General features: G+C 41.9%; 1 protein-coding gene across 1 annotated transcript; it reads left to right on the forward strand.

Annotated features, from left to right (window-relative positions):
* The first annotated feature begins 2,826 nt into the window (after positions 1-2,826).
* On the forward strand, positions 2,827-7,771 carry TMEM207 (transmembrane protein 207). Its single transcript, XM_038417544.2, has 5 exons — positions 2,827-2,981; positions 4,864-4,901; positions 5,354-5,398; positions 6,528-6,670; positions 7,488-7,771. Exons 1-5 carry the CDS (start codon positions 2,907-2,909, stop codon positions 7,634-7,636), a joined length of 450 nt encoding a protein of 149 aa, XP_038273472.1. The 5' UTR covers positions 2,827-2,906; the 3' UTR covers positions 7,637-7,771.
* Positions 7,772-11,572: the final 3,801 nt, after the last annotated feature.

The raw sequence follows: 11,572 nt of genomic DNA on the forward strand, positions 1-11,572 counted from the left end.
ATGGTAATATCTGCCTCCAAATCCTCATTCCCATTTGTCATGCTACCATTATCCCCAAGATCCTCTTTAGCCTTATTAAAGACTGAGGCAAAGTATTTGTTTAGATATTGGGCCATGCCTAGATTATCTTTAACCTCCACTCCATCCTCAGAGTTTAGCGGCCCCACTTCTTCTTTCTTAGTTTTCTTCTTATTTATATGGCTATAGAACCTTTTACTATTGGTTTTAATTCCCTTTGCAAGGTCCAACTCTACTCGACTTTTAGCCTGTCTCACTTTATCCCTACATGTTCTGACCTCAGTTAGGTAGCTTTCCTTGCTGATCCCTCCCATCTTCCACTCCCTGTATGCTTTCTGCTTCTTCTTAATCACCTCTCTAAGATGCTTGCTCATCCAGCTTGGTCTACAACTCCTTCCTATGAATTTTTTCCCCTTTCTTGGGATACAGGCTTCCGATAGCTTCTGCAGCTTTGATTTAAAGTAATCCCAGGCCTCCTCTACCTTCAGATCCATAAGTTCTTCAGTCCAATCCACTTCCCTAACTAATTTCCTTAATTTTTGAAAGTCAGCCCTTTTGAAATCAAAAACTCTAGTTGCAGATTTATTTTTGTTAATCCTTCCATTCAGTTTGAACTGAATTAGCTCATGATCACTTGAGCCAAGATTATCCCCTACAACCATTTCTTCTCTGAGGTCCTCGCTACTCACCAAAATTAAATCTAAAATGGCATCCCCTCTGGTCGGTTCAGCAACTACTTGATGAAGGAATCCATCAGCTATCGCATCTAGGAAAATCTGAGCCCTATTATTATTACTAGCACTGGTTCTCCAGTCTATATCTGGGAAGTTAAAGTCGCCCATGATCACGCAGTTTCCATTAGTATTTACTTTATTAAAAACATTAAAAAGGGCTCTATCCATATCCTATTGTCTATAGCACACCCCAAGCACTATCGTAGGAGCGGCTTTACTAGTTATCTTCCCCAATGTAAGTTTTGCCCAGACGGACTCTGTCTTATCCATTGCATCGCTTCTTATTTCTTTACATTCTACCTCATCATTGATATACAATGCTACTCCACCCCCTTTACCTTTGTTTCTGTCTTTCCTAAACAGCACATACCCTTCAATACCTGTAGTCCAGTCATGACTACTATTCCACCATGTTTCTGTTATCCCTATAATATCTGGTTTCACTTCCTGCACCAGTAGTCTAGTTCCTCCATTTTGTTACCTAGGCTCCTCGCATTGGTGTACAAACATCTTAATTTTTGCTGTTTGGCCTCGCTCACATTTTGTACCCTATTAGGCACAATCATTCTACAACCAGTATAACCTATTAGACTAGTATCCACACTGCCCTTCCTCCTTATATACATTCTCCTACCCACAGCTGTATCCTTTCTTACTTCGTCATCTTCTTCCCTCTCAATGCTAAAATCCGGCATGGAGATTACCTGGACATCTCCCAACCATCTCCCCCAAATTCCTAGTTTAAAGCTCTCTTTATCAGTTGTGCCAGCCTTGATCCTAGAAGTCTATTTCCTTCCCTACTCAGATGAAGTCCATCCCGAGAGAACTGTCCTCTGTCCGTGAATGCCTCCCAGTGGCCATACATCCCAAAGCCCTCCTTATAGCATCACTGCCTAAGCCATCTGTTTGGCTCAATGCACCACTGACTGGGTGGAGGTTTATTGTAATAATAATAATTATACAATTCTTACATTGCCTGAATTCACTAAACCTCTATGATCTGGAAAAGAGGGTTTGAAATCTCACAAAAAACAGTTCTTATGATCTCTGTATGGTGTTTCCCACTTCAGCTCTGCCTGGAGACAGTGCAGAAATATCCTTTTTCCTGCTATTTATTTTGGCATTGCCATGTTCAAACAAGATCAGGATGATGCCTGTCACATGACAATGAAGAACAATCAACCAAACTTTTGACTCTCAAGGCTCGGTTTCATCTTGAGGGATGGGCACACATTTGGGTTGGTTTATACTTTTATCTGAATTGGATCACCTATTCCTACTTGGAATTATGCCAGAATCTGCCCTGAGAAAGGGGATGACAACCCCGGAGGCTCAAGAAATAGTTCTTGTGCTTCTTTCACTGTTAGAAATTAAAGATCAATGGCACAGTCCAAAACCCTTCAAAGTCAATGGACATCTTCCAGTTTATTTCAGTGAGCTTTGGATCCAGCCTAAAGGAAATGCTTTCCCTGTAGCTCTCACAGCTGAAGTACAGCCAATAAATGCATGCGCCTTCTGAGATCATGTGCAATACAATAATGGTACAAGATAAAACCTCCAAAGCCCAAAGCATACAAACAAAAGAGGAATATGTATCGAAAAATAAGTCCTCCATGCTATACCCTGCTCACTCTATTCTGCTTATGCGCTGAAGCTGATGAAACTATCTGCGTGAGTCAAGCAAGCATGATTTCCCCCTGTTGATGTAAGCCAGCCATCCTTACTCTCTCTCTCTCTCTCTCTCTCTCTCTCTCGTTGAAGTCAATGACATTACTTGTGTAAGGACTCTTCCTGCAACTTAGGCCTGCAGGATTTAGTCCTGTATTTGCAACAGGTCCAGGTAAATGTACAATGTTGTGTTAATATGGAACCAGGCATTAGCAATAGGAGTTTTTGAAAGCTACAAAAGGATTGGAACATTTGCAAGGTGCTGACCTCAAACTAATATTCATTTAGGACTCTTGGCTATTTGAGTGTGTTCATGCAAAGCAGCATTCATTCCCTGGCTATTATTCTGGAGTCACAAGGAGCTATTAGATAATGTATTCCATGGCTCAAAGGACAATTTATAGGGATGTGTAAAAGTTCCAGATCACATGTGATCATATAGCTGCTGCTATAAACAGAGCCTTACAAGGGTTTCTGTTGTTAACAATGTGGAGACCCAAAGCTCCGTGTCTCACCTGGCTGATCTCAGAAATTGGAGGCCTGTGTCTGACATTATTCCAGGTAACAAAATCTTTTACTGGGGTCAGACTTTGATTGATTTTAGGGCTCTGTTGAGCATGTTTTTATTCTTGGGATAACTTGGCAATAACAACATTTTAAAGATATTTGTAAAGACCTGCCAAGTAGTTGGGATTTTATATTCACAACCAATTCTATCTAATGTACTGATATTTTTCTTCTAGTATATGAATCCTTTTATTCAGTATATGGCTGTTGAAATTAGAAAGTGCATGTCTCAAACTGAATTAGTAGGATTTCACTGAAGACAGTTTATCTATCTATCTACAGTGTTATTCAGGTATTTATGTGTGCCAGTAACATAAGGAGTGGTGGCTTCACACTAAGACATTTAAAGAATGTGAAAGATAAGACACATGTCTTCATTCAGCCATAAAAAGCACTCACAGCCACACATGATCCTGGTGATAAATGGTCTTAGTTTTTTTTCACTTGCTCTACTCATAATTGGCAGAAGTGAGGCAAACAATTAAAAAATGATGCCCTACCATGTGTGTTTGATGTGGCAGATGAGCTCAATTTGAAAAAGGCACGTCTGGAAAAATTCATTTTGAATTCTTGGTCTCTTTCTGTTTCCCATTTCATTTTAATCATCCATGAAATTTCATGGATAGTGTTTTATCTGAAGGATTCATTACACACAGAGCCTGTTGTTATACCTGGGGACTGATACTGTTCCTTTCGAGGTTAATGGCAATGCAGACAGGATTGTGCCCATTATATAGACTTGTAAGATGATTTTTTGCTGTTTGGAGTGTTGCTAGCATTGTTCAACATAGCTTTTACACTGATCCCTGCTAATTAGAAATGTGATATGCGATCTGTCCAAATAGAAATCTGTCTTTTATGCAAAAGAGCTTTTTGGTTTTAACTCAAAGGAGGACACAAATTTATATGCCTGTCAGACACGTGCAAAAAGAAATACAAAGTATAGTAATTATCTGCAAATTATACATAACTTTTTATCTATGATCTAAATCTAATTTGTCTCATTTTGTTTATACTGTACCATTATTTTACTGCAATTTGATATTTGATTGAAAGTTTTCTGCAACAGAGCTGGGAAAATATGTCCAAAAATTTCCACTGATATTCATTTGAGACTTTTAATGGATTTGATTCAGCTTGTGCTTTTCAACTGCTTTGTTCACTTTCCACATATAAGCTGGAAAATGCAGTTAGTGTCAGGAATGTTTACCAGATTTAAGTGAATGTTATAAAATATTCCCCCAAAGCAACTTTCAGATTCATAGTTGCAAAGATTCACACCAAAGACCTAATTCTAAGAGTTGCACATTCCTCCAGTCATGGAACAGAAACATTCCAAAATGACTCAAATTACAAATATTGAACCTTCACAGTGCACATCTTGCAAAAGAGCTACACACCCATAGTTATTCACAGAAACTGTCCAGTAACGAATTTTGAATAACAAATCAATGCAAGTGTTGTAAACATTTCTGTTTATACTTGTTCGTATCTCTTTGCTCTTGGACTTTGACATGTCACTTAGCAAAAACATACTTTATGCACTAACACTAAACATCATAACAGTATGTCTTTCTCCTAGCTGTTATTAGAAAACTAAGGATCTGATCAAACTAGATGGGAGACTTTCTGCTGCCTTCCACAGGAGCTGGATCGGGCCGTTAACAGAAAAAACTATGGGCCCAATCCAAGAACCTTTATCAAAAATGTTAGTCTTCCTTACTTAGGCATACAAAATCAAGGGGACTGCTCACATAATTAACAGTCTCAAGATCAGGCCCCAACTTTGTCTGTAGGTGCTTTTCAGTTCAAATATAAAAGGATTCTACTAATAAGATACTGTATTTGCCCTGACTGATTAACATGTGTGTTTTAGTTAGCAGACTCTGATCCGAAATGTGACCCTGATGAAGCGTAAGTACTCATACTCCACATTCTCACTGGTTTTTATTTTGTATTTGGAATTTTACAGGCAATGCAAAGTAAGGAAACACAAAATAATCTTGATGCTCTAAACAAGAGTACGATGTGCATACCATTAATACAGAAAGGGATAGCAAGCATGCTAACAATGGCTGTTTGAGCTTAATTTTTCTTCAGACAGAGAGAGATACAAAGAGGAGATACCGAGCTGTTTCTTATGATAATGTATAATTTTGTTGTTTTGTTAACATAGAAAGAATGATTGTGATGTACAATATATTTGAAGGAAAACAGTTATACACATTTGCATTTAAACACATTTCATTAATTAAATGCTGTACTACTATAAATTCGTTAATGGTGCTGGTAATTCCACCACTCAAGTTAAGAGCAGCACTTCAACTGATTTCATGTCCCAACATGTCTGTTTCTTTAATTGCTAGGTGTGTTAATTACAATGAGGAGAGCCTCAGTGCCTGGTATGTCTGGTAAGTACTGATCCATTCTAAAGACAGAATTGGCAAAAAAAAGTCTGTTCTGATATATAGACAGGAAAGCTGAGTGAATAACTGACCAAACCAAAGAATTCAAAATAATTTAATTTGGGGCACATTATTTTGTGTTCTGACCTGACTGGATCATTTCTCCACATCCCCTTCACTGTTTGCGGACAGCAGAGGGGATCAGCTGGACATTTTTAATGGAAAAAAAGTCAAAATTCTTCATGAAAAGTGTTTTTGCAAAAATTCTGAATTTTCAGAAAAAGCCAGCCAGCTGGGAGGATCTGATCTTCTGGAGTATTGCATCCAGTTTTGGGCCCCCAACTAAAGAAAGGATGTGGATAAATTGGAGAAAGGCTAGCAGAGGACAACAAAAACGATCAGGGGGCTGGGGCACATGACTTACAAGGAGAGGCTGAGGGAACTGGGCTTGTTTAGTCTGCAGAAGAGAAGAGTGAGGGGGGATTTGATAGCAGCCTTCAACTACCTGAAGGGGGGTTCCAAAGAGGATGGAGCTCGGCTGTTCTCAGTGATGGCAGCTGACAGAATAAGGAGCAATGGTCTCAAGTTGCAGTGGGGGAGGTCTAGGTTGGATATTAGGAAATGCTATTTCACTAGGAGGGTGGTGAAGCACTGGAATGGGTTATCTAGGGAGGTGGTGAAATCTCCATCCTTAGAGGTTTTTAAGGCCCAGCTTGGCAAATCCCTGGCTGGGATGATTTAGATGGGGTTGGTCCTGCTTTGAGCAGGGGGTTGGACTAGATACCTCCTGAGGTATCTTCCAACCCTCATCTTCTATGATTCTATGATCCAAAGCACAGGAGCAACTGATGGGACTTTGACCACTGGCTGCAACAGTCTGTGCAATTCTGGTCCAAAAACTCCCCCTCTCCCCGACACATAAAAAAAATTTTGCAATAAATGATTTGAAGTTTTTTGTGCAAGAGAATTTCAATAATTGGACCAACTTTGCCCTTCTCCTAGTTAGTAGGTCTCTTCTCTTCTGCAGATCAAATCTTCTCAGTCTCCCAAAACCTGCCCTCCCACCTCTCATTTCTGAAACCATTTGCAGGTGCCACCTGCTGTTGATTGTTCCATGTCTATGTCTCGGCCTCAGGTTACTGATCTTATTCTTTCTGGCCACGATCCTGTCCTGTGGGATTCTCTTCTGCCTGCAGTGCTGGCTGAAACAACGGAGCAGCTTCTCTTCCCGGCGCACACTTGCCGTGTTTGCACTCAGTGACTCCGATTCTCTTGGTGGTTAGTCTCCATCTAGATCTTTGCGGGGCTTCTCATTGCTAAACCTGCTCCTGTAGGGTCCAAGCCAAACTCGGTGGCAGGGCCATAGTTCACTGACTCCGTAGGTAAAGTGATGCTGCATTCAATTCAATGATCTCGCCTCCCACCCAGATGAGAGTTACTGCTCTGGGCTTCCTTCCTGGAGAGATTTCCATCTCATGGGGCATTTAAAACAATCATTAGGCCTCAGACTCATTGGAACGTTGTCACAACGGCACATAGGCATTGGGTTAATTGTGCCCAGCCCCTCCCACCGTGCACCCAGGGCTGGTCTCTTAGAATATCTGGGAGTATTTCCATTAGCTTCAATAGGCATTGGATCAGATCTTAAATGAGCACCCCTCAGAAGAAACCCCAAGGATGTCCCATCAGACTGAGTGTGTGAGCCCTGATAATCCAAGAGGAAACCCTGGTAGCTTCCTGGGCCAGGGGGTGAGAGCAAACGATAGACTCCCTGGGGAAACCACACCATACCAAACCTCCCCTAGTGTTGGCAGATTGAATTCAGAGCTCCCCAGCCCACAACATGTAGTTAGCTGGTCCCAGAGCCCTGAGATGCAGCTGCTACATGGACATGGCAGATTTCTCTTCTAATTTTCTTTCAAGTGGCTGGAACCACGTGATACTTCAATATCTCCAGCTAATGTAGCTCTCATGTCATCATCGTATCCTCCCCTCCATACACACCTACCCACACAGTCACCTCGGTCCCCCATGTGTGGTTTCACTCAAGGCTGGCGTATGGTTACCAAGAAAAGCTCCATTTTTCTCTTCCCAGTAAGTGATGCTTCTCCATGTGCGTTTTCCGGAGTGCACGCCCACTCTCCAAACCCAGAGCTGTGCCCTTCTCCCGCCCTGCGCGTCGGCACCAGAGGGACTGGATTGCCTCCTTCCTACGAGGATATTATGAAGGCAGGCAAACACTAGGGGTCTGATTCATTTCCCGCCCCACCCACCCATGTTACTCCAGATCTACACCAGTATGAGAACAGAATCAGCCAGAAGGTTGAAGAGCAGACAGAGGAAGTGTTTTATTTTTAACTTAAAAGGGGAAACAAAATGCCAATAGAACAACACCCACTTTTCCTTTATACGCCAAAGGACTGCACTGCAGAGAGTAAGTTTTCACCGGTCCTGCAGGCTGAAGATCTGGATCTGAATTTCAGGCTCCAAAGTTTAGGTCTGTCTGTACCAAACATTTAGCCTATTAAATATCCTAATTCCTCCCATGTGCTTACAGCTCTCTGCCTTTCAGGAGCGAAGGCTAGGAAATGGCTTCTCAAGGCAGAAAGAGATGGGTTTGCTTCAGTCGTTTGGCACCGAGCCAGCATGGCACTACATAGCGTTAGAGTCACACTGTTATACTGTGCAGTGTGATGTAAATATGCCCCATGTAAGTGACCGACTGTTTGCTCCCGTGAAATGCATAGCATGGTTTAAAAGATACAGATAGTGCAAAATACAGCTGCTTTTAAGGTGGCAGAGGGAAAGCATGAACCATGGAATGTTCAACTAGAACCTAATTAAAATGTTGCTTTGCTTCTTTTCAGTTGATGTAAATACTCTTGATTTCAGTACTAATATTGTGACTCTCTCCACTGTAGTACAGGAATGGTGGTCAGCCCTGCAGCTCTGTCTGCCGGCCCAGCCCCAAAGGGCATGAAGGGGACCAGCCTCTGAGACCACTGCCTGCTTTCCCATTGCCACGTTCCAGGCCTGCTGACTTCCCAAACTCTCCAGTGCTGAGATCCAAGATTCTGGTTTTGACTTAGAAATAACAATAGTTTATAATTAATCGAACACAGTGAACTCCATAGGTGGTCTGTATTTTATTCTGCGTAAAGCATTATTGACTTATTATTATTTACTTGGTTCTAAATATATTGCTGCTTTTAATTTCATTGAATGTCACCTTCTATTCAGTCATATTACTGGAGAGGCTAACAAGCCAGGAGAGTTCAGTTTTTCACTATACACCCTCATTTTGAATACCTTATTCACAAGTTTCAGAGTAGCAGCTGTGCTAGTCTGTATTCGCAAAAAGAAAAGGAGTATTTGTGGCACCTTAGAAACGAACAAATTTATTTGAGCATAAGCTTTCGTGAGCTACAGCTCACAGTAAATGCATCCGAAAAAGTGAGCTGTAGCTCACGAAAGCTTATGCTCAAATAAATTTGTTCGTCACTAAGGTGCCACAAGTACTCCTTTTCTTTTTGCTTATTCATAAGATTCAAGTAATCCACCTTCAGTCCAACTTCCAGCAGAGGGCAATACAGACTGTCAATAGTGATTAAGGGGCTTTTTGGTTACATCAAAATTGAGCTTGCCACAGAGAACTGGCTACGGTTGCTGTGTTATTGTGGGGGTTTAAAATGTGATTTGTTTCACATTTTGGTGCTTTTGTTATTCAAAAAATAAAATGGTTTAACCCAATTGTGTTCAGTGGCATACTGGATCTGCAGTAATAACCCCCACACTGCTATAGGATAAAGAAAATGAGCATCACAGAAATAGGCTGTGACGTATTCATGATTGTGAGATGACATATGTGACCACAATACCTCCAGGCAGCTGGCTTTAAGACTATTGGGGTGCCAGGAGCAGCTTGTGTGGGGAAAAGGTCCATTCGCTAAAAGGCTCAATGCGATTGTATGGGGTGTTTTTGTTTCATGGGGGGATGAGGAAGACCTTGGGCCATGGTACCTTGCTGCCCTTGTCTGGCTCACTGATCTGAAATTCCCTGCCCACAAGAGCCAGGTATGCTTGACACTGCTCTCTACTTCACTGGATTATCTACAAGGGGAAGGTCATCAGAGGCATATACCCAATGAATACTGGTGACATCTGGGACGTGAGTAGGGAAACTTGCATTTTGCTCTGAGGCTGGGAGTTCCTTTCCCAGATCAGCAGAAGAACTCTGTGTAGCTCAACAGGTGTCTCTCTCTCACTAACAGAAGCTGGTCCAATAAAAAATATATTCCCGCCCCCAGCTTGCCCTTCTAAGGAAACTCAGTGCACTAATATTGTTTTTGACACTCTACCCTACCTGGGCTGGGTATATAACTTCTCATACACACAGATACACGTCTATTCATACTGGCAACCTACAACCTTCAAGCCAGGTCAGGATGCACTCCAGGATGAGCTCAGTTCCCATCAGGGTATTGAAGCATGGGGAAAGTGATCACTGTCACTCCCCATGATATACATGTACAGTGGACAAATGGAAGACCTTCCTCTCCGGAGTTGTCAATCGATCACCGTCCACCAGTGTAACATTGCGGGAGGGCTGAGCATTTGTCCCCAGGAAAAGTACACCAGGGCATGGATCCAAGAAAGAATGGAATGGAAAACTTGTCTTATGAAAGGAGACTTAAGGAGCTTGGCTTGTTTAGCCTAACTAAAAGAAGGTTGAGGGGAGATATGATTGCTCTCTATAAATATATCAGAGGGATAAATACAGGAGAGGGAGAGAAATTATTTCAGCTCAGCACCAATGTGGACACAAGAACAAATGGGTATAAACTGGCCACCAGGAAGTTTAGACTTGAAATCAGACGAAGGTTTTTAACATCAGAGGAGTGAAGTTTTGGAATAGCCTTCCAAGGGAAGCAGTGGGGGCAAAAGATCTATCTGGCTTTAAGATTCTACTCGATAAGTTTATTGAGGAGATGGTATGATGGGATAATGGGATTTTGGTAAGTAATTGATCTTTAAATATTCAGGGTAAATAGGCCAAATCCCCTGAGATGGGATATTAGATGGATGGGATCTGAGTTACTATAGAAAATTCTTTCCTGGGTATCTGGCTGGTGAATCTTGCCCAGGTGCTCAGGGTTTAGCTGATTGCCATATTTGGGTTCGGGAAGGAATTTTCCTCCAGGGCAGATTGGAGAGGCCCTGGAGGTTTTTCGCCTTCCTCTGTAGCATGGGGCATGGTTGACTTGAGGGAGGCTTCTCTGCTCCTTGAAGTCTTTGAACCATGATTTAAGGACATCAATAGCTCAGACATGGGTGAGGTTTTTCATAGGAGTGGGTGGGTGAGATTCTGTGGCCTGCATTGTGCAGGAGGTCGGACTAGATGATCAGAATGGTCCCTTCTGACCTTAGTATCTATGAATCTATGAATCTATGAATGAACAGAACAGGTAATCATCCAGTGATCCATCCCCTGTCGCCCATTCCCAGCTTCTGGCAAACAGAGACTAGAGACACTATCCCTGCCTAGCCTGGCAAACAGCCATTGATGGACGTTTCCTCCATGAACTTATCTAGTTTTTTTTTTAACCCTGTTATAGTCTTGGCCTTCACAATATCCACTGGCAAAGAGTTCCACAGGTTGACTGTGAGTTGTGTGAAGAAATACTTCCTTCTGTTTGTTTTAAACCTACTGCCTGTTAATTGCATGTGATGACCCCTAGTTCTTGTGTTATGAGAAGGAGTAAATAACACTTCCTGATTTCCTTTCTCCACACCACCAGTCATGATTTTATAGACCTCAATCATCTCCCCCCTTAGTCGTCTCTTTTCCAAGCTGAAAAGTCCCAGTCTTATTAATCTCTCCTCATACGGCAGCTGTTATACACCCCTCATCATTTTTGTTGCCCTTTTCTGAACCTTTTCCAATTCCAATACATCTTTTTTGAGATGGGGTGATCACATCTGCACGCAGTATTCAAGGTGTGGGCGTACCATGGATTTATCTAGAGGCAATATGATATTTTCTGTCTTATTTTCTATCTCTTTCTTAATGATTCCCAGCATTCTGTTCGCTTTTTTGACTCCTGCTGCACATTGAGTGGATGTTTTCAGAGCACTATCCACAATGACTCCAAGATCTCTTTCTAGAGTGGTAACAGCTAA

This window comes from Dermochelys coriacea, chromosome 9 (genome assembly GCF_009764565.3).
Source record: "Dermochelys coriacea isolate rDerCor1 chromosome 9, rDerCor1.pri.v4, whole genome shotgun sequence".
Classification (NCBI taxonomy): domain Eukaryota; kingdom Metazoa; phylum Chordata; order Testudines; family Dermochelyidae; genus Dermochelys; species Dermochelys coriacea.